This window comes from Bubalus bubalis, chromosome 7 (assembly GCF_019923935.1).
Source record: "Bubalus bubalis isolate 160015118507 breed Murrah chromosome 7, NDDB_SH_1, whole genome shotgun sequence".
Classification (NCBI taxonomy): domain Eukaryota; kingdom Metazoa; phylum Chordata; class Mammalia; order Artiodactyla; family Bovidae; genus Bubalus; species Bubalus bubalis.
In genome coordinates, this window is record NC_059163.1 from 33,943,095 (window position 1) to 33,966,248 (window position 23,154).

The window sequence follows — 23,154 nt, forward strand, 5'->3', positions numbered from 1 at the left end:
GTGTTATTCACTCAGTCATTTCCGACTCTCTGATACCATGGACTGTAGCCTGCCAGGCTCCTCTGTCCATGTTCTCCAGGCAGGAACACTGGATTGAGTTGCCATTCCCTTCTTCAGGGTATCTTCCTGACCCAGGGCCAGGTCTTCCACATTGCAGGCAGATTCTTTACCATCCCACACCAGGTGACACCATTGGAGGAAATTAAAACTAATTCAGATAATGATAAAATTATTACTTTGCTGTACTTTGCTGTCTCTCTCTCTCTTTTTTTCTTAATGTTTCTTGTATATAGGTTCCTATGTAGAGGTCACTGTATGAAGAAGGGGTGAATGAATATAAGAGCAGCATCAGGGCATTCTTAGGTTCTGGATTAGTACTATCATAGTAGTATCAATACTGTGCATATTCTAGTGGAATACTAGAGGAAGTTCTTCTGGCTTTTGAGATAACAGTTTTCTTGAATTTGCTTGTATTCCTAGATTTCTCAGACTTCTCTTAGTCTGCTCTTGCTTTTATGTAAAGCCAGGTTCCAACTTTAGGATTTTTATCTCAGTTTATTCTTTGGTTCATGTCCATTTCCACGATTTTAGCTATTTCTCTAAGCTAGTGATGAGGCAATGGCACCCCACTCCAGTACTCTTGCCTGGAAAATCCCATAGACGGAGGAGCCTGGTAGGCTGTAGTCCATGGGGTTGCTAAGAGTCGGACGCGACTGGGCGACTTCACTTTCACTTTTCACTTTCCTGCATTGGAGAAGGAGATGGCAACCCACTCCAGTGTTCTTGCCTGAAGAATCCTAGGGACGGGGGAGCCTGGTGGGCTGCTGTCTATGGGATCGCAGAGAGTCAGACACGACTGAAGTGACTTAGCAGCAGCAGCTTAGCAGCAGTGATGCTTAAGTCTCTTTCTTCAGCTTTCTTCTTCCAAGCTCAGTACCTTCTTTTTAAAATGCATACAAGATGGTTTAAATGTAAACCAGGCAGATGTTCAGCAGATAGCTTGTTTTAAAAAAAAAAAAAAATTGACATATAGTTGATTTACAGTGTTGTGTTAGAATATCTACTTTTTGAGAAACACTTTGTAGAGAGAAGTGAATAAGGTCTTTGACTTTAGAAGAGAATGTTCACGTCCAATCCTGACATTTATATGAACCAAAACTAGTTGTTTAATCTTTCTACTTCTCATACTTCTCATGTGTAAATGAGACGAATAATACCTCTTAAGAATAATATCTTAGCCTTAAGGATTTCATGAAAAAACTATTAATATAATTTTCAGCGTGAAGTATCTCAGCACCACTGGAACGCTTTTCCTTCTCTCTTCCCATTCCCAAGCTTAATTAAATGGTGTGCCAGACCTATTCAGTAACCTAAGCTAGAAACCTTGGTGTCATCCTAGATCTTTCCTTATTTATCATCTTCCAAATTCAATTCTTTAAATCCTTTCAGTTCCTTTTAAGCAACTCTTAATTCCATTTTTTTTTTTTTCATTTTCTCTCCCTGCTTTGGAATTTCTCAATTGAACTATTGTAATTTTCTCATATGTGATCTCTTTAGAACTATTCTTGTTTATAAACCATCTTTCATAAATTGTTCAAAGTTGTATTTTTGGCACTTACCTCACAGTCCATGGCCTCTCAGTTTAAAATCCTTAAATGATTCTCTGTAATCTACACTGATGAAGCTAAATAGTATGCTGCTGCAGCTAAGTCGCTTCAGTCGTGTCCGACTCTGTGCGACCCCACAGACGGCAGCCCACCAGGCTCCCCCGTCTCTGGGATTCTCCAGGCAAGAACACTGGAGTGGGTTGCCATTTCCTTCTCCAATGCCTGAAAGTGAAAAGTGAAAGTAAAGTCGCTCAGTCGTGTCCAACTCTTACCAACCTCATGGACTGCAGCCTACCAGGCCCCTCCATCCATGGGATTTACCAGGCAAGAGTACTGGAATGGGGTGCCATTTCCTTCTCCAGCCAAATAGTATAATATACATTTAAGCCCTCTGGATATAGTGTAGCAGTGGCAAGAGTTTGAACTTTGGTGTTAGATCTGAATTTGAATCATTCTCCATTGTTTGTGAGTGTATGATATTAGGTTACTTAACCTTTTAAGTGGAGAAGGCAATGGCACCCCACTCCAGTACTCTTGCCTGGAAAATCCCATGGATGGAGGAGCCTGGTAGGCTTCAGTCCGTGGGGTCGCTAGGAGTCCAACACAACTGAGCGACTTCACTTTCACTTTTCGCTTTCATGCATTGGAGAAGGAAATGGCAACCCACTCCAGCGTTCTTGCCTGGAGAATCCCAGGGACGGGGGAGCCTGGTGGGCTGCCGTCTGTGGGGTCGCACAGAGTTGGACACGACTGAAGCAACTTAGCAGCAGCAGCAGCAGCCTTTTAAGTGTCATCGTTTCTTTCATTTATTAATTTTTTTTCATCCACTCACTTATTCAACATATTTAATGAGAAAATGTGCACAATTGAAAATTCATCATGAAGAATGGTACCTATGAGTTCAATAACTTCTAATATGCCATGAGTTATGGTCCTGTCTTTCTTTTTAGCTTCCATGTCACTTCTCACCCCTTTACCCTTTGACATCCTATTGTTTATCTTTGCCAAAATTGATATTAATATTGTCAAGATTTAGGATTTGATTTTGCCCCACTTACAAGCTAAAAGCTAGCCTATTATTTAGCGGATGCTAACAGAAAATGTGGAACATCTGGGTCAGAGACAAAGTGTTTTGCTCCTAATGATACAGCAAAGAGCATGGGCATCATCCTAATATTGGTTCTCCTTACTCCTAAATCCCACTTCATATCTCAGAGTTAAATACAACCCTGAGAAAAGGCCAAGTAAAGAGCAGTCAGACATTGCCTTCTAGGCATATCTAGAGAGCCATCTTGGAGTTGAAAGACCCATGAAAGAGTATCTCCCATCATAAATACATATTTTCCCACAGTTTCACTGAGATATAAATTAATATAAAGTAGATCAAGCATATTTAAAGTGTACAAATTGATATGTTTTGACATGTGTATATACTCATGAAATCATCTCCACAATTTAGATAATATCAATCATAACTAAACATTTTCTCTGCGCCCCTTGGTAATTTCTACCTTTCTTCTCACTCCAGCTGTCATTTTCCCCAGGCAACCACTCATCTGCTTTTTGTACTGTAGAATAGTTTTAATTTTCTAGAATTTTGTATAAATGGAATCATACAGTATGTACAACACCTTTGGGAAGTTTGGCTTCTTTCACTCAGTGTAATGAGTTTGAGATTCATATATGATTTTGTATCAGTAATTTGTTCCTTTTTATTGCTGAGTTTTCTATTTTATGGCTATACTACAGTTTATTGGCTTCCCTGTAATTTTTGCAGTTGTACAAATATAGGCTTGCAATATTTGTAATTGTACAAATATAGGCTTCACTGGTAGCTCAGCTGGTAAAATATCCGCCTGCAATGTGGGAGACCTGGGTTCGATCCCTGGGTTGGGAACATCCCCTGGAGAAGGGAATGGCTACCCACTCTAGTATTCTGGCTTGGAGAATTCCATGGACTGGATAGTCCATGGGGTCACAAAGAGTCAGACTCAGCAACTTTCACTTTCACAATTTATTTAATCACTTAATAATTGTTGATGGGCTTTTGGGTTGTTTCCAGGTTTTGGCTATTACAAATAAGGCTGTCATGAGAATTTATATACAATTTTGGGAATACTGATGTTTTAACTATTGAACTTTAGGAACCTTTAATATGGTATGTCTGTCATTATTGCTGTACTCTATTTAATAAGGTTATACAGTTGTTTCGGACACAACTCAGAGTGAACAATAGCTGTCAGTTAGATTAGTAAGATTGTAAGATAAGAAGTTAATATGCAAAAATCAATTGTTCTCCAATTTCAGAGTAATGAGTAACTGGAAACTGAAACTTAAAAATTACTATTTACAATAATATAAAAAATACAAAAATTTGACAAAAGTTTAATGGCACCCCACTCCAGTACTCTTGCCTGGAAAATCCCATGGACGGAGGAGCATGGAAGGCTGCAGTCCATGGGGTCGCTGAGGGTCGGACACAACTGAGCGACTTCACTTTCACTTCACTTTCATGCATTGGAGAAGGAAATGGCAACCCACTCCAGTGTTACTGCCTGGAGAATCCCAGGGATGGGGGAGCCTGGTGGGCTGCCATCTATGGGGTCGCACAGAGTCGGACACGACTGAAGTGACTTAGCAGCATGCAAGATCTTTACACTGGTAACTATATAACATTACTAAAGAGAGTACAGCAATATTGACAGACATACCATATTAAAGTTGTGTCCGACTCATTTTGAACCCATGGACTGTAGCACAGCAGGCACCCTTGTCCTTCACTCTCCCAGAGTTTGCTCAAATTCATATCCATTGAGTCAGTGATGATATGTCTCATCCTCTACCATCCCCTTCTCCTTTTGCCTTCAATCATTCCCAGCATCAGGGTCTTTTCCAAGGAGTCAGTTCTTTGCATCAGGTGGCCAAGTATTGGAGCTTCAGCAACAGCCCTTCCAATGAATATTCAGGGTTGATTTCCTTTAAGATTGGCTACTTTAATCTCGTTGCAGTCCAAGGGACTCTCAAGAGTCTTCTCCAGCATAATTCTAAAACATCACTTCTTCAGTGTTCAGCCTTCTTTATGGTCCAGCTCTCACATCCATACATGACTATTGGAAAAACCATAGCTTTGAATCTGTGCATCTTTCTCTTATTAGTTCTAGTAAAATTTTTTGTAAATTCCATTGAATTTTCTAGTCAGTTGTGTTGTTTGTAAATAAGACATTTTCCGTCCTCCTTTTCAGTCTGAGTGCCTTTTGTTTCTTTGTCTTTATTACTGTGGCTAGAACCTCCAATACAGGGTAGAGTTGAAGAGGTAAAGACAGGCAACCTCTCTTCCTTTCTGACGATCTTTGATGGAAAACATTCATCTCTCCATAGCAGAGTGTAATGTTAGCTATAGGTTTTTCATTGTTACCCTTTATTAGGTTCAGGAAGTGCCCTTCTGTCACTAGTTTGCTTAGAGTTTTGTTGTTTTTTTAAATCAGAAATGGGGTATTGTAATTGTCAAATACTTTTTCTGTATTCATGAAAGTGATTATATGGCTTTTCCACTGTAGTCTTTTAATGTTATGAATCACAGTGATGTCTAATTTTAGAGTATTATACCATCCTTGCATTCTGTTTCTGGAATTAAACTCACATGATGTATTGTTACAGAAATTCTATTAAGAATTTTTGCGTCTATGTTGCATGAGGGATATTGGTTTGAGTAATTTTTAAACTGAATGATTTTGCCTGGTTTTGGTGTCAAGAGTGACGCTGACCTCACAGAATAAGCTCAGAATTATTTTTTCTTCAGATTCTAGAAAGCTTGTGTAGAGTCAGTATTATTTTTTCTCATATTTTTGGTGGAATTCATAGGGAAGCTGTTTTTGGAGTTTTCTTTGTGGGAAAGTTTTAAACTATTAATACATATTAAATAGCTAATAGTTACTGGGATATTCAGATGATATGTTTCTTCTTGAGTGAGCTTTAATAGTTTGGGTCTTTCAAAGTGTATGTTCATTTGTCTCATTGGTTGAATTTAGTGGCATGAAGTTGTTTGTAATATTCTCTGAATATCCTTTTTTAGTATCTGTAGAATCTGAACAATAGTCCCTGCTCATTCCTGATAATGGTAATTGTCAGGATAATTATCAGATAATGGTAAGAGAAGATAATTCTGTCTTCTTTTTTTTTTCCTGATCATTCTGACTAGAGGTTTGTCAATTTTATTTTCTTCTCAAAGAACCAGCAATTAAATTGATTTTTTAAATATTTTTTATTTTTTTTTTCAGTAATTTCTGTGCTTTAAAGGGTTTTTCCCCCTTATTTTTAGTTTAATTTGATCTTTTTTTTATTTCTTTTTTTTTTCTATTTTTTTAAAAATTTTATTTTTAAACTTTACAATATTGTATTGGTTTTGCCAAATATCGAAAGGAATCCACCACAGGTATACATATGTTCCCCATCCTGAACCCTCCTCCCTCCTCCCTCCCCATACCATCCCTCTGGGTCATCCCAGTGCACCAGCCCCAAGCATCCAGTATTATGCATCAAACCTGAACTGGCGACTCATTCCATATATGATATTATACGTATTTCAATGCCATTCTCCCAAATCATCCCACCCTCTCCCTCTCCCACAGAGTCCAAAAGACTGTTCTATACATCAGTGTCTCTTTTGCTGCCCCGTATACAGGTTTATTGTTACCATCTTTCTAAATTCCATATATATGCGTTAGTATACTGTATTGGTGTTTTTCTTTCTGGCTTACTTCAGTCTGTATAATAGGCTCCAGTTTCATCCACCTCATTAGAACTGATTCAAATGTATTCTTTTTAATGGCTGAGTAATACTCCATTATGTATATGTACCACAGCTTTCTTAGCCATTCATCTGCTGATGGACATCTAGGTTGCTTCCATGTCCTGGCTATTATAAACAGTGCTGCAATGAACACTGGGGTACATGTGTCTCTTTCCCTTCTGGTTTCCTCAGTGTGTATGCCCAGCAGTGGGATTGCTGGATCATAAGGCAGTTCTATTTCCAGTTTTTTAAGGAATCTCCACACTGTTCTCCATAGTGGCTGTACTAGTTTGCATTCCCACCAACAGTGTAAGAGGGTTCCCTTTTCTCCACAGCCTCTCCAGCATTTATTGCTTGAGACTTTTGGATCGCAGCCATTCTGACTGGCGTGAAATGGTACCTCATGATCTTTTTCTTATTTCTTAAAGTAGAAGTTGAGATCATTGATTTTTGAGACCTTAAGTGTCTTACTTAGTTTCCAGATATTAAGGAATTTTTTTTCAGAGATCTTTCTGTTGTTGATCTCTAATCATTCCAGTGTTATCAGGAAACATACTTTGTGTGACTTAAATTTTTTAAAGTTTTTTTAGTGGAGAATATGGTCTATCTTGGTCAATGTTCTGTGTACATTTGGAAAGAATATGTATTCTCTGATTTACTGGATTGTCCTATCAATGTCAATTAGATCAAATTGATTAATAGTGTTGTTCAGCTGTTCTGAAACATTACTGATTTTCTGTCTATTCTTTATACCAATTGTTAAGAGATGGATATTGTCCATAATTTCCTATTTGTGTATTTCATACTTCAGTTCTACCAGTTTTTGGGTCACATAGTTTGTTGCTGTGTTATTAGTGCATAAACATTTAGAATTGTTATGTCTTCTTGATGTATTGACCCTTTTATCATTATGAAGTGCCTCTTTATCCTGGTAGTTTTGTTTGCTCTGAAATCTGTTTGTCTGATATTAAAATAGTCTGCTTTTCCCTCGATTATTGGTATCATGATATCTTTTTGCACCCTTTTACTTTCCTTTTTTGGTTATTTAAGTGGGCCTCCTTGTAGATAGAATATAGTTGGGTTTTTCTCTTTATTCAGCATGACACTCTTTTAGAGGCATGGTTGCACCATGTATGTTTAACATGTGACATGCGAGATCTTAGTTCCCCAACTTTCCCCCCAGCAGAAATGCAGAGTCTTAATCACTGGACCACCAAGGAAGTTCTATTGATACTATTTCTGCTATTTGTTTTCTAATTGCCTAATTTGTCTGTTACTGGTATACCTTTTCTCTCTCTCTTTTTGTTGAATAATTGAGCATTTAAGTTATATTTTATCTTCTTTACTGACGTGTTGCAGTTGTAACATCTTGTCCCTCAGTATCCATGGGGTATCCATTCCAGGAGCCTCCATGTGTACCAAAATATATGAATGCTCAAGCCTTTTGCATCAAGTGGTATGATATAATGAATACAGTTGGCTGTCCATGTCCTCGGGCTTCCCTGTGGCTCAGCTGGTAAAGAGGTCGCCTGCAGTGTGGGAGACCTGGGTTCGATCCCTGGGTTGGGAAGATCCCCTGGAGAAGGGAAAGGCTATCCACTCCAGTATTCTGGCCTGGAGAATTCCATGGACTGTATAGTCCATGGGGTCACAGACTCAGACACAGCTGAGCGACTTTGACTAACATCCATGTCTTTGGGGCTGAGTATATATTTTTTGGAAAAAAAAAAAAAAAATCCACATATAAGTGGACCCACACAGTTCAAACCTATGTTTGAGAGTCAGCTGTACTTTCTTTTGCTTTGTTTAGTGATTCAGTTCAGTCTCTCAGGTGTGCCCGACTCTGCGACCCCGTGGACTACAGCATGCCAGGCTTCCCTGTCCATCACCAACTCCCGGAACCTAATCAAACTCATGTGCATCGAGTCAGTGATGCCATCCATCCATCTCATCCTCTGTCGTCTGCTTCTCCTCCTGCCTTCAGTCTTTCCCAGTATCAGGGTCTTTTCCAGTGAGTCAGTTCTTCGCATCAGGTGGCCAAAGTATTGGAGTTTCAGCTTCAGCATCAGTCCTTCCAATGATTATTCAGAATTGATTTTCTTCAGGATTGACTGGTTTGATCTCCTTGCAGTCCAAGGGACTCTCAAGAATCTTCTCCAACGCCTCAGTTCAAAAGCATCAATTCTTCGGTGCTTTAAAGGATGAGATGGCTGGCTGGCATCACCAACTCGATGGACATGAGTTTGCGTAAACTCCGGGAGTTGGTCATGGACAGGGAGGCCTAGTGTGCTGCGATTCATGGGGTCGCAAAGACTTGGACATGACTGAGCGACTGAACTGAACTGAACTAGCTTTCTGTATAGTCCAGTTCTCACATCCATACATGACTACTGCAAAATCATGGCTTTGACTAGATGGAAAGTAATTACTTTATGGTTTATAGTATAAATCTCTACAGTGTGTATTCAGATCTAACATCACGTTCTGTATGGTATAAGAAAGTTACACCAGTGTTCTTCTGTTTCTCTTTTTCCAGGATTTGAGTTATCATTGTCTTAAAATTTTACTTTTACATAATGCTATAAACTCACATTTGGAGAAGGAGATGGCAACCACTCCAGTGTTCTTGCCTGGAGAATCCCAGGCACGGGGGAGCCTGGCGGGCTGCCATCTCTGGGGTCGCACAGAGTCGGACACGACTGAAGCAACTTAGCAGCAGCAGTGTAAACTCATAATACATTATTGTTTTTGGCTTAACCAGTCAATTATCTTTAAAAGATATTTTAAAAATAAAGGAAACAGGGTTTTGTCGTTTCTGGTGTTCTCTATTCCTTTGTGTAAATTAAGATTTCCATCTAATATCATTTTCTTCTGCCTGAGGATTTACTTTGACATTTCTTATAGTGAAAGTCTGCCAGCAATGAATTCTTTCAGTTGTTATATGTCTGATGACGTCTTTACTTCCTTTTTTTGAAACTGAGTATAGAAATTTAGGTTGACAGTGTCTTCCTTTCAATATTTTAAAAATGTGCCATTGTCATCCAGTTTGTACTGCTTCCTGGGAGAAAATCAGTTGTCATTCTTACCTTTCCTCTGTAAATTGCATGATCTGTTTTCTCTGATTATTTTTAATATTTTCTCTTCATCCCTGGTTTTAAACAATTACGATATCCCTTAGTGTAGTTTTCTCTTTACGTTTTGTTCTTTGTTTGCATCATGGTCTGTGAGTTTGTTGTGCTCCTAGAAAAATTTTAACTGCTTAGTTCTTCAAGAGACCTCAGTTTCACATAGACCAACTGAAGTTGTCCCACAGCTCACTTAAGCTTTTTTGGTTTTGGAGGGTTTTTATCCTCCAGTTTTGTTTTGTTTCATTTATGTTTTTCATTTTTTAAAGTCTGTTGCTGTGTCTTCAGGTTCACTTCTGCAGTGTTGAATCTGTTGTTAATTCCACTCAAAGTGTTTTTCATCTTACATTTTATAGTTTTCATCTCTGGAAGTTTTGCTGCTTCTTGAGCATATGAATTATATTTTTGACTGTTTTAGTCTTTGTCCACACATTCAATCATATGTCATTTCTAAGTCTCTTCTATTGATTTTTCTATCTAGAGTTGTATTTCCTGCTTTTTTAGCATATCTAGTAATTTTTTTTTTTTGCATATGTAGTTTTTTTTTTTAGTATATGTTAGACATTATGAATTTTACCTTTTTGGGTGCTGAATTATCTTGAATTCCTTTAAATATTCTTGAGCTTTTTCAAGGACACAGTTAAATTACTTGAAAACAAGTTTATTTTTTTCAAGGCTTACTTTTAAGCTTTGCTAGGTAAGACCAGAGAAGACTCAATTTTGAGGCTACTTCCTCCCCAGTACTGATGTAATACTCTTTTCTATTTTATCCAGCGCTCTCTGTATTAAAAGGTTTTCCATTTGGCTGAAGAGGAACACAAACTGTCTTGGCCCTGTTTAAACAGTGATTGTTTCACTTGGACTTTTCATCTGATTCTTTCCCTAGCTTGAGGTTGTTTCCTCCCCTCAAGAGGTTGATTCCTCTTGGCTGAAGAATCTAGAACAGCCTGTCTGGCATTCTCTCTGTGCATGTGCTCACAAATTCTAGCCTTGAAGTCACACCCTGTTCTCTTCAGTTTGAGAAGACCACCAAGCTCTTTTTGAGTTTCCCTTCCTGCTCTACCTTTTGGAAACTCTGGGCAGTGGCTAGGGCAATCATAAAGCTCACCTCAATTGTTTTTCTTCTCTGAGATTATTGTCCTGAGTTGCCTATTGTCCAGTGTCTGAATTGTTTCATTTATGTTGTCCATTTTTCAGTTCTTTAAGGCAGGAAGAGGATAAATCTGTTCCCCCTTATTTAACTAAGGCCAGAAGTGGAAGTTTTATATATGTACCATGTATCTCTTATCTATCATTCTTTTTCATGCTTTTCTTTTTCCTAGCATAGAATGCTTTTCCTTCTTTGATTAATTTTTGACTCAAGTCTTCAGATTTCAACTTGGATGAACTTCATTTGTAAACTTGCCATGGCCTCCATTAATAGATACTCACTTCCTATTCTTTCAGGTTCCCTTAGCTTCTGGTGCTTCTGTATGTAGTACTTAATAGTGGATTATTTGATTATTCCTCTCTCCCAATAACGTCACAGGCATCCTGCTAGGTATTTTATTTATTTTATCTTATTTAATTTAATCCTCACATTACCTCATGATGATGTTGCTATTGTGATCCCCACACCGTGCCAGCACTGGGCTTGAAATAGATATTTTAATAAATCTATGAATGCCTGAAGGTAACTGAAGTACATCCAAAAGAAAGTGATTAGAGTGTTGATGGGGACTCAAAATGATGTCATGTTTGGAATTGTTTAAGGAACTGGAGATGTTTAGCCTGGAGAAAGAAGACTCTGGAACCTGAATACCATCTTCAAACGTTTGGAGGGCTATCACATTGAAGAGGGATTAGACAAGTTCCCTATGACCCCAGGAGGTAAAATTAGGATTAGTGGTGAAAACTACAGGGAGATATATTACCTTTGTAAAAGGGAGAATCTTTAATAAATAGGGTTCTCTAAAAGTCGAGTCGATAGCCTTGGAAATTTCTTTCTTTCCTGATACAGTTACTGATATATGCATGTCCGCTTAATACAGTCAGGTCTAGTATAACAATGGTGGGCTTGAAGTTACACTCTCAGCTCTTTAAATCCCACCTCATAGGATTTAAGTGTCAACTGCAAAGTACCTGACATTAACTAACATGGAGTAGGCACTTACTCAGTATACTTCCCCTTGGTAGCCAAACATTGAAAAGGCAGGTGATTTAGTTACCTGTTGAGAATTTGAGATTTTATGATTCTTTGAACAACCTTAGCTCATGTATTTTAATTGTTTTCCTTTGTCTGGATGTTCTGGGTCATTTGTAACCATGTTTATGTCTTTGCTATTCATTATTTGCCTAAGTAATCTTAAAAATAATTGATGAAGACAAGTGTGAAAAACATATTTTTTTAATGCAGTTCTTTGACTGTGAACACAAAAAAAGAATTCATGCCCTCTGCTTAGTAGAGCATAAAAGTGTTGTTCTTGTTGCCAGTTGATTTCTTTCATTAATTTAGCAGATAGGTTTTGTGTGTCTGTTATGTACCAAGCACTGTTAGTCACTGGGGATACAGTAGCAAATAAGGCAGACTCTGTCTTAAGGAATCTACAATCTCCTAGGAAAAATAGGCAAATAAATAGTGAAAATACACTGTGATAATTGTTATAATAAATTGAATGTGTAGTGTTACGATGCACAGAAAGATGATCCAACACTGTCTTAAGAAACTTAGGGGCATCAGGGAAAGCATCATGGGGAAAGTAACATGCAATTTGAGACCTGAGGACAAGGAGTTATTCAGGCATAAAATATTGGGGAAGAGGAATATTCCAGAAAAGTGTCTTAGCACCCGAAGAGAGTATACCATGTTTGGAAAACTGAAAGCCTTTAGTACACCTGGAACATGGAGTGTGATGGTAGAGTGACAAAAAATGAGACTGGCGAGCTGAGCAGAGACTAGATTATGAACAGCTTTGTGATTAATGGAGTCTCGACTTTATCATAAGGGAAATACAAAACCAGCCAGAGTTTTTAAAGCAGGGAAATGATTTGACTGGATTTGTATTCAAAAATTGAAATTCATGCCATCTTTTTTAGTTGCAAGTTGATAGATAATACTTAAAACTGAAAAATCAAGAAATAAGTACAAACATGTTTATTGAGAAATATAGGGGTAAATATTAGAAGAAATAACTGAAAGAATTGAGGATGGCTGTTCTTAGGGCTTGGGAATTGGGTTATGGAAGAGTTAGGCCAGGAACTGATTTTTTTCCCTCCCTGTAAGACTTGTAGAATGATTTGCCTTTCTTAATCTACATTCGGTGTAGCATAGTGGTTAAGAATATGGATGCTAAGGCCAGACTGCCTGGGCTGAATCTTGCTTCCACTATTTATCAGTTGCTTAATTTCTCTGTGCTTAGGTTTTCCTCTCTGTAAAAATGAGAATAATAATAGAATTTTTGTAGTTTTGTGAGGTTTAATGAGTTAATACAAATAAAACTGGGGTGTGTAATAAACGCTGAGTGTTAGCTGTTATTCTCACATGTTAGCATGTTCAGGTACTGATACATAAGGAGAATCGACAAATATGCAATCATAGTGGGCATTTTTTAAATGTTACTTTTAGTAATCAAGAAAACAGGCAAACAAAGTCTGAACAAATATAGAGTTCATCAACATGATTATTAAGATTACTCTAATGCACATGTAAGAAATGTTATATGTTAACAACTGTAGAGTACACATTCCTTTCAAGAATGGAATATTTGTAAAATTGACCAAAGAAATTCTCAAATATTAAAGTGTAAAATTATGTAGATTGTGATGTCTGTTCACAGTGCATTTAAGCTAGAAGTCAATACAAAAAATAATTGTAAAATTCCTCATAAAGTTAGAAATTTAAAAATACACTTCAGGTGAATCCATAAGTCAAAAAAAGAATCATAATAAAAATTAAGAATAATCATTTAAAGTACTATGGATCAAAATTTGGTATGCTTTTTAAAATCATTTAAAGTTTTACATGTGTACTTTAGAAAAGAATATCTAAAAGCTAAAGGAGTTTTTATTTCAAGAAACTCAAGGAAAAAGAGAAGTAGAATTATTAGTATAGGAAACATTTCAAAAGCCAAGTGCACAGGCAGCAGCCAGGGGCTAGCCCCAAAAGCAGGGTAAAGATCAGGCCTACTGTGTTAACTTTTTTCAGCACATTCAGTTCAGTTCAGTCACTCAGTTGTGTTGCTCAGTTGTGACCGACTCTTTGTGACCCCATGGAATGCAGCACTCCAGGCTTCCCTGTCCATCACCAACTACCGGAGCTTACTCAAACGCATATACGTTGAGTCAGTGATGCTGTCCAACCATCAAATCCTCTGTCCTTCCCTTTGCCTCCTGCCTTCGATCTTTCCCAGAATCAGGGTCTTTTCAAATGAGTCAGTTCTTCACAGCATGTGGCCAGAGTATTGGAGTTTCAGCTTCAGCATCAGTCCTTCCAATGAATATTCAGGACTGATTTCCTTTAGGATGGACTGGTTGGATCTCCTTGCTATCCAAGAGACTTAAGAGTCTTCTCCAGCACCACAGTTCAAAAGCATCAGTTCTTTGGCACTCAGCTCTTTATAGTCCAACTCTCACATCCCTACATTACTACTGGAAAAACCATATCTTTGATTACATGGACCTTTTTTGGCAAAGTAATGTCTCTGCTTTTCAGTCTGCTGTCTGTGTTGGTCATAGCTTTCTTCCAAGAAACAAGTGTCTTTTAATTTCATGGCTGCAGTCACCATCTGCAGTGACTTTGCAGCCCAGAAAAGTAGTCTCTCACTGTTTCCATTGTTTTCCCATCTATTTGCCATGGAGTGATGGGACCAGATGCCATGATTTTAGTTTTCTGAATGTTGAGTTTTAAGCCAACTTTTTCCACTCTCCTCTCTGACTTTCATCAAGAGGCTTTTTAGTTCCTCTTCACTTTCTGCCATAGAGGTGGTGTCATCTGCATATCTCAGGTTATTGATATTTCTCCCGGCAGTCCTGATTCCAGCTTGTGCTTCATCCAGCCCAGAGTTTTTCATGATGTAGTCTGCATGAAAGTAAAATAAACAGGGTGACAGTATACAGCCTTGAAGTTCTCCTTTCTTGGTTTGGAACCAGTCTGTTGTTCTGTGTCCAGTTCTAACTGTTGCTTCTTGACCTGCATACCGATTTCTCAGGAGGCAGGTCAGGTGGTCTGGTATTCCCATCTATTGAAGAATTTTCCACAGTTTATTGTGATCTACACAGTCAAAGACTTTGGCATAGTCAGTAAAGCAGACACAGATGTTTTTCTGGTACTCTCTTGCTTTTTCCATGATCCAGCGGATGTTGGCAATTTGATCTCTGGTTCCTCTGCCTTTTCTAATCCAGTTTGAACATCTGGAAGTTCACAGTTCATGTACTGTTGAAGTCTGGATTGGAGAATTTTGAGCAGTACTTTGCTAGTGTGTGAGATGAGTGCAATTGTGCAGTAGTTTGAGCATTTTTTGGTATTGCCTTTCTTTGGGATTGGAATGAAAACTGACCTTTTCCAGTCCTGTGGCCACTGCTGAGTTTTCCAAATTTGTTGGCATATTGAGTGCAGCACTTTCACATTGAGTTTCACATTGAATTTTCATATTGAGTTTCAGCACACTAAGGATGTGAAAATTTGAGGACTTTTTTACACTGCCAAGCAGGATGTCAACTGATACATCCACTTTGGAAATTATTCTGGTATTACCTAATAGCTAACTTTGCATTTTCTTTCATCAGTATATGCTGTAGAAACTACTACATGTGTACCATGAGACATATATAAGTGTACTCATAGTCTTCTTATTGGTAACCATCCAAAACTGTAGAATTGCTAAATTATGGTATATCACAATAGAATAGTATAATACAAAGAATGCAATATGAAGTGAAAATAAACAGTTGCCTTGATATGAATAACTCTCATAAGTATTCAAAATGAGCCAGTTTATATAAAGTTCCAAAACAGACAAACCTTAAATATATTGTTTAGGGGTACAGAAATAAAGGTTGTAAGACTTTATAATATACTTTTCCATATGTACTATGTAAATGTTCAATAAGTATTTCATAAATAAATGAATCAGTTTTATCTCTGAAGCAAAAATGGTGACTATCAATTTAAAAAGTCTAATAGAGAACAGACTATGATTACCATGATGAAGGGATGGATTGGAAGTTTGGGATTAGTAGATGCAAACTATTATATACAGAATGGTTAAACCACAAGTTCATACTGTAGAGCACAGGGAACTATATTCAGTATCCTGTAATAAAGCATAATGGAAAAGAATATATAACTGAATCACTTTGCTGTATAGCAGAAACTAACATTGTAAATTAACTATACTTCAATAAAATAAATTTTTAAAAAGAAAAGTCTAGTAGATTTTATTATTCATTGTAGGGAAAAAGGATGAAAATAATAATAATAGCTTGTGTTTATAAAGTTTCTTTCTACTAGACAGGTGACCCCTTTTCAGGCATTTATATTGAGTAGCTAAATATAGATATTAAACGAACATACCTTAAACCAGCATGTGTGTGTTGTGTGTGTGTGTGAATTCCAAAAGAAATACTTAAAACCCAAGGAGTTCTGGAATTATTTACTTATACTGAACTCATCTTTCAGAATGATTCTGGTAAGAATCCATTGGCATGCTCCTATCTTCAGAAACTAGTATAACATCGTTTATCAGTGTTCTTTGAAATAAACTCTTACTATTGACTTTATTACTATATCTGACATTTTTTTAATTGCCAACATGTATTTTTTGAAATTCCCATTTTGATACTAGGGGCTTCCCAGGTGGTTCATTGGTAAAGAATCTGCTTGCTAATGCCGGTGAGATGAGTTCAGTCCCTGGGTCAGGAAGATCCCCTGGAAAAGGAAATGGCAACTCACTCCAGTATTCTTGCCTAAAAAATACCATGGACAGAGGAGCCTGGAAGGCTACAGTCAAAAGGGTTGCAAAGAGTCAAACACAACTTAGTGACTACATAGCAGCAGCAGTAGCATTCTGATATTAGCCTGTGGCTATTAGGATGGATGACTTAATAAAGTCCTTTAAATAATTTGTCAGCTTTTATATTTAAGATAATGTTTAAAAACTGCTCAACTTTAAGTCATCTAAATTCCAAGGAGGGAAACAATTTTTTGCCTGATAAATCCCTTTTGTGGTGAAAGGCTTCAAGTGAAAGTGACAAACTCAAATGCTTGTAGTGGCCACAGAGGTGATAAATGAGAGAAGAAGGATGGGAACTTTGCCAAGTCTAGAGCACATGGTCCTCCCTCACTGAACAGGCAGCTCCTACTCAACCCTGTAGCCATGAGGGAATATGGGTTATGGTGCCAAATCTAATTTTTCAAAATATGTCATGTATTTGGCAGTTAATTGAGGAATTTTAAGTACTATGCAAGTGATCCAAAAAAAGTCTGTGGGCAGAATCTAGCCACCAGGGTATTAGCTTGCAAATAACTGTAAAAGGATATACAATTTTGGTGAAATAATTTATTTTTGTTGTGTTTTACATGTAGTCGACAGAGGTATGTTCTTGGAGACACAGCAATGCAGAAGATGGCCAAGTCTCATGTTTTCTTAAGTGGTATGGGTGGTCTTGGTTTGGAAATTGGTAAGCAGTATTTTTGTTCATAATTTTATATGATGCTTTTGAGCAACATAATTTAAAGAATTTAATTCCTTTCCCTTGTATTATTTTCTATAAAAGAAGTTAGATCCAAAATCTTGATCAGATTCAATTTTTATTTATTATTTATTTTTTTGGCAAGACTATTTCACGTTCTTCCATGAGAAACCAGTTATGACTTTCTTGCTTCTCTTTTGGTGTTGTTAATAGCTGTTAATGATCTTTTTCTGTATCCATTAATTCATTATGGTACAGAGCACATACATATTCATAACAGCGTGTCTGGAAGTGTACACTGAAATTTTAAGAGTGATTATCTCAGTGTGGTTTGATTATGGAAATCAAATTTTATTTTTATTCCTTTTTGTTCATCTCTATTTTCTAAGAAACTGATATTTTTAAAGTAGTAAAACAGTTAAAATTACTCAGAGATATGAACAGACTCCATGAAAACATATCTAATATACAATTCCTAATATTAAGCTATTCCTTTTTTTTCCCCCTTTATAGCAAAGAATCTTGTCCTTGCAGGGATTAAGGTAAGTGGGTAAATGTCCTTCATAAGAAGAATTACTTTTATGAAAAAAAAAAGACTTTTTTTTCCCTCATCGGTAGTGATAATATTATTTATACTTTGGCTTAATTATTGCTTCTTCATTTAGTAGAAAAATTGTCTTAATTCTCTATTTTCCTTTTTTAATAATACTTTTTATTATAGAAAATTTCAAAATTATACTAAAAAAAATGAATAGTTTTAGCAAACCCCATGTACACATCTCATACGTGCAGCTAATAGAGAAATTTGTTTCATGTATCTCATTCCCCACTGCCCCCTAACTGCCCAGTTATTTTGATATAAATCTCAGAAATCTTATTATGTTGTTCTTAAGTTATTTTAGTATATAGCTCTAAAATATAAGGGTGTTTTTTGAAAACAACCACAATATCACTTTCACACTTAAAAACGTTAACATTTTAAAAATATCATTGTTATCATCAAACAAAACTTAGCAATTTGAAATACAGCATTTCTTTGGGTCAGGAATTAGATTTAACTTTGCTAATTCCTCTGGTTGAGCGTCTCTCACAAAGCTCCAGTCAACACATTGGCAGGGCCTGCAGTCATCTTGAGGCTGGGGAAAGGGTCTGCTTCCCAAGCTCACTCATGTAGTTATTGGTAGGATTCAGTGGCAAGGATGTGCCAGTTCACATTCCCACCTCAGTTCCTTGCTGGCTATTGATTGGGGGTCACCCTCAATTCCTTGCCACGTGGCCTTCGCCAGAGGGCAGCTCACAGTATGGCAGCTTGTTTCATCAGAGTAAGCAAGCAAAAGATAAGAAGGGGAATGTGCCAGGTCTTTTGTAACCTAATCTCTGAAGTGACTTTCCATCACCTATGCTATAGTCATTAAAGTCATTATAGTCACTTAGGAGATGAGATAGCACAAAGGCCTGAATATCAAGAGGTATGAATCATTGGGGCTATCAAAGAAGACTGCCTACCATAACCATCAAGTATCTAGTTAGAGTTCATATTTTCCTTTCTTTTATTTGATTTGTTCTAATCCGTATCCAGGTAAAGCCCATATACTGAACTTGGTTTCTTTTAATCAGTAGATCTCCCTTCCCTGATTTTGTTTTCTTCCTTGCAGTTTCACATGCCCACCAATAATGCCTGATTCACTTCACTCCCACCAATAGAGCATATTGTTAAACTTTTAGATTTATGCCATGCTGATGAATGAGAAAAAGTATTTCATTCTTGAGCAAAGTTGAACATGCTTAAATATTTTGATGGCCCCTACATATTTCTATTTTGGTATACCTTGTGTCCATATTTGTGGCTTGTAATATAAGTTAAAAATATCTTTTTTCCAGTTAGTATCTTTCTTACTTTAAACATGACCATTTGGAAAAGTTTGTTTATGTGAATTTTAAAAATTTTGTATGTATGTTGATTTATATGACATGCTACTTTCCTAAACTTAAATTCTCTTACTGTTTTTTAAAGTAGCTTTTCTCATAGTACAAAGGTGCCATAATAATGTAAGTTCATGGTAATGTGCCTAATGTATTCATTTTTTAAAGTCAACTAGGGTTCAGATCTATCTGTAAAATACATACATACACACCCACAGCAAAATATAGTAAATTTATATGGAATTACAATATGACCATCATGTTAATTATTATTGACTTAATTGAGAATTGTTATTGATAAATGTCATAAGTGGAAAGTATTGTTAATTCTTATGGTTATATAAATGTCTTTGTAACTTGGAATTACAGTTTTATTATTTTAAGTAATCAAAACCCTGCTTTCAAGATTTATCTTAGCTCGTTTCACAGTTGAATAATGAAGGTATGTTCAAGTTAATATAACATTGATCTCTGAAAAAAAATAATATACAGGCATTAAAAAATACGTTGTGTTTATAAAAGAAATAATACTAATAAAATAGTTTTTCCGTGATCTTTTCTGGATTTCTAGATGTCTATAGTCATATTATCTGTGAATGGATCTAACTGGATTTTAATTACTTTCTGTTGTCTAATTACATAGGCTAATAGTTCCAACCCAGTGTAAATAATATTGGAGATAGTGAACATCCTTGATTTACTCCTGACTTTAACAGATATTTTTCTCCTTTTTGAAGGCACTTACAATTCATGATACAGAAAAATGCCAAGCATGGGATCTAGGAACAAACTTCTTTCTCTGTGAAGATGATGTTGTTAATATAAGAAACAGGTGAAGATAGATATTTTGTTGTGTTATCATAGGATTTTTTTTTTAATGTTACAGTTACTTAGAACATTTTCTGAATCTAGAATACTAATTCAGTCTTAGCTATTTAACTCATCACCATAAATTCACTCTACCATAGACAAATAAGTACTGACATGTAAATATTTATGTTTGTCAAAATTTTAATATTGTCACATTGCTACTTAGGAATGAATTTCTTTGAGATTGTTAAAGTAGGCCTTTATTATTGCTCTATCCTTAAGAAAATGAAGGAGCAACTGGGCCTATAAGGGTGTGTGTATTCTGAGATTGTGTGACTTACTCTGGAATATGACAGTGTGCTGCATCTTAAGATTGTATAGTAAAAATAAGTCTTAGATTCTTTTCTTCCTCTCCAGTTTAAAATTCCCATTGAAATTTTGTAACATTTAGGTTTTTCTAATGTCTTCAAAGTGTCCAAATTTGAAAAATTGAATGTGTTTATTGAACAAAAGAGTAGTAAAAGTCTTTTTTCTTTTTTTGTATGTATGTGTTTTGTTTTTTTAGGGCTGACGCTGTACTTCAACATATTGCAGAATTAAATCCATATGTTCATGTCACATCATCTTCTATTCCTTTAAATGAAACCACAGATCTCTCCTTCTTAGATAAATACCAGGTTAGTACTCCATTTTATATTAGATGTCATTGACAGATTCCAAGGTTAAAAGTTGGCTTAAAGCTCAACATTCAGAAAACTAAGATCATGGTATCCGGTCCCCTCACTTCATGGCAAATAGATGGTGAACCAGTGGAAACAGTGTCAGACTTTATTTTTGGGGGCTCCAAAATCACTACAGATGGTGATTACAGCCATGAAATTAAAAGACGCTTACTCCTTGGAAGGAAAGTTATGACCAACCTAGACAGCATATTAAAAGCAGAGACATTACTTTGCCAACAAAGGTCTGTCTAGTCAAGGCTATGATTTTTTCCAGTAGTCATGTTTGGATGTGAGAGTTGGACTGTGAAGAAAGCTGAGCGCCGAAGAATTGATGCTTTTGAACTGTGGTGTTGGAGAAGACTCTTGAGAGTCCCTTGGACTGCAAGGAGATCCAACCAGTCCATCCTAAAGGAAATCAGTCCTGAGTGTTCATTGGAAGGACTGATGTTGAAGCTGAAACTCCAATACTTTGGCCACCTGATGTGAAGAACTGACTCATTTGAAAAGACCCTGATGCTGGGAAAGATTGAAGTCAGGAGGAGAAGGAGACAACAGAGGATGAGATGGTTGGATGGCATCACTGACTCAATGGACATGAGTTTGGGTAAACTCCGGAAGTTGGTGATGGACAGGGAGGCCTGGCATGCTGCAGTCCATGGGGTCGCAAAGAGTCAGACATGACTGAGCGACTGAACTGAACTGAAGGCAAATCATTAAGTATTAATAAAGTACTAATTTAATATAGTCTATTAAGTATATCAAAAAATTCAGGTTAAAAGACTTAGAATAATACCTTTAAAGTGCTTTGTTTTAGGGCAAGGACCTAAGAATTATAAAGCAATTATGTCAGTCAGCTATTTTCACAGTAGCGTGCATGAGAAACTGCAAATTCAGTGGTTTATAGCAACATGCATTTCTTTCTCATGCTTCTGCATGTCAGTTGGAATTCAGCTGTTCTAGCTATACTTGAACTCCACATTCTGAGTCCTGGTCTATGAACCTCTCTTCTGGGACCAGGAGGCTACCTGAGACATGGTCTCATACCAGTAGCAGAAATACAAAGGAGCAAGTGCCACGTTCCAAGCACATTTCAAACGTCTCTTTGTGTTACTTCCATTAATATTTCGTTGACCAGAGCAGGTCACATGGTCAAGTCCAAAGTAAAGGAGCAGGAAAGCACACTCTACTCTTCCTAAAGCCATGCTGCTGCTGCTAAGTTGCTTCAGTTGTGTCCGACTCTGTGCGACCCCATAGACGGCAGCCCACTAGGCTCCTCTGTCCCTGGGATTCTCCAGGCAAGAATACTGGAGTGGGTTGCCATTTCCTTCTCCAATGTATGAAAGTGAAAAGTGAAAGTGAGGTTGTTCAGTTGTGCTCGACTGTTAGCGACCCCATGGACTGCAGCCCACCAGGCTCCTCCATCCATGGGATTTTCCAGGCAAAAGTCCTAAGGCCATAGGCAAAGAGTAATATATAGCCCAGGTACACATAAGTAAATAATATGGATCAACAGTTCAGTCTTTGTTAGGTAACAAATAAAAACAAAAATTCCCAACGCCTGGGATGTTCTGAAAGTGACTGCATTTTTTCCTGTGATATTATGATACCCATTGTCTAGGAAAAAGCACTCCTGTGTTTCTTAAGATCTCAATACTTCTGACACTTGTGTGACTATATGTTTATGCATTTTCCCCGCACACCAGGCAATTTTCCAACTCTGGACACCTAGCTTGGTGTCCTTCAGTTCAATTCTGTCTTGACACTCTGCCTGGAGAAGATAGTGTCAGATCCCACAGGTTAAGGACTCAGTCCTGTAAGAACCCACATCCTTGAGCCCTTTTCTGATGCCAGTTGCAAACTCAGGTTGTTACATGTGCTTCGCAGAGCTGGCTATGAATCAGATGTTTTCACAACCCCCTCCTTAGGTTCAGTTAGTTTAGTAGAGCGGCACACAAACTCAGAGAAACAGTTTACTTACTAGATTACGAGTTTTTTGTATTATAAAAGACTATGACTCAGGAATAGCCAGATAGAAGAGATGCCTAGGTCAGGGGATGGGGGGATGGGTGCCAGGGGTGCCATGTTTCCATGGCCTATCCAGTACACCACCTTCCCAGTACCTCCACATGTTGAAGCCCCTGGTTCAAGGATTTTTATGGAGGCTTTATTATGTAAGCAAAAATGACTAATAGTATACACTGGCCATTGGTGATTAAGTCAGTTTCCAGCACAAGAGGTCTGGGAGATAGGGCTGAAGGTTCTGAACCTTACAGCCAAAGGTTGGTTCCCCTAACAACCAGCCCCCATCCTTAGGGGCTTTCCAAAAGTCAACTCATTAACACAAACTCAGATGTGTCTGAAAGGACTTGTTACGAAAAACAAGACATTTACTTCACCTTTTTCACTGTGAAGATATGTCCCAAAGGACAAAACTAAATATTATAACGAAAGATGCCCCTGAGCTCTTATATAGGAAATCACGAGAGTAGTAGCAACTATGTGCTAGGACC

At 37.3% G+C, this 23,154-nt stretch overlaps 1 protein-coding gene across 1 annotated transcript in view; it reads left to right on the forward strand.

Annotated features, from left to right (window-relative positions):
• UBA6 (ubiquitin like modifier activating enzyme 6) overlaps positions 1-23,154 on the forward strand; it is an 88,679-nt gene that overhangs the window by 7,907 nt on the left and 57,618 nt on the right. Inside the window, exons 3-6 of the mRNA XM_006079842.4 lie at positions 17,083-17,177; positions 17,703-17,731; positions 19,850-19,944; positions 20,488-20,599. Coding sequence (XP_006079904.2) covers positions 17,083-17,177; positions 17,703-17,731; positions 19,850-19,944; positions 20,488-20,599 — 331 coding nt within the window. The remainder of the gene's footprint in view (positions 1-17,082; positions 17,178-17,702; positions 17,732-19,849; positions 19,945-20,487; positions 20,600-23,154) is intronic.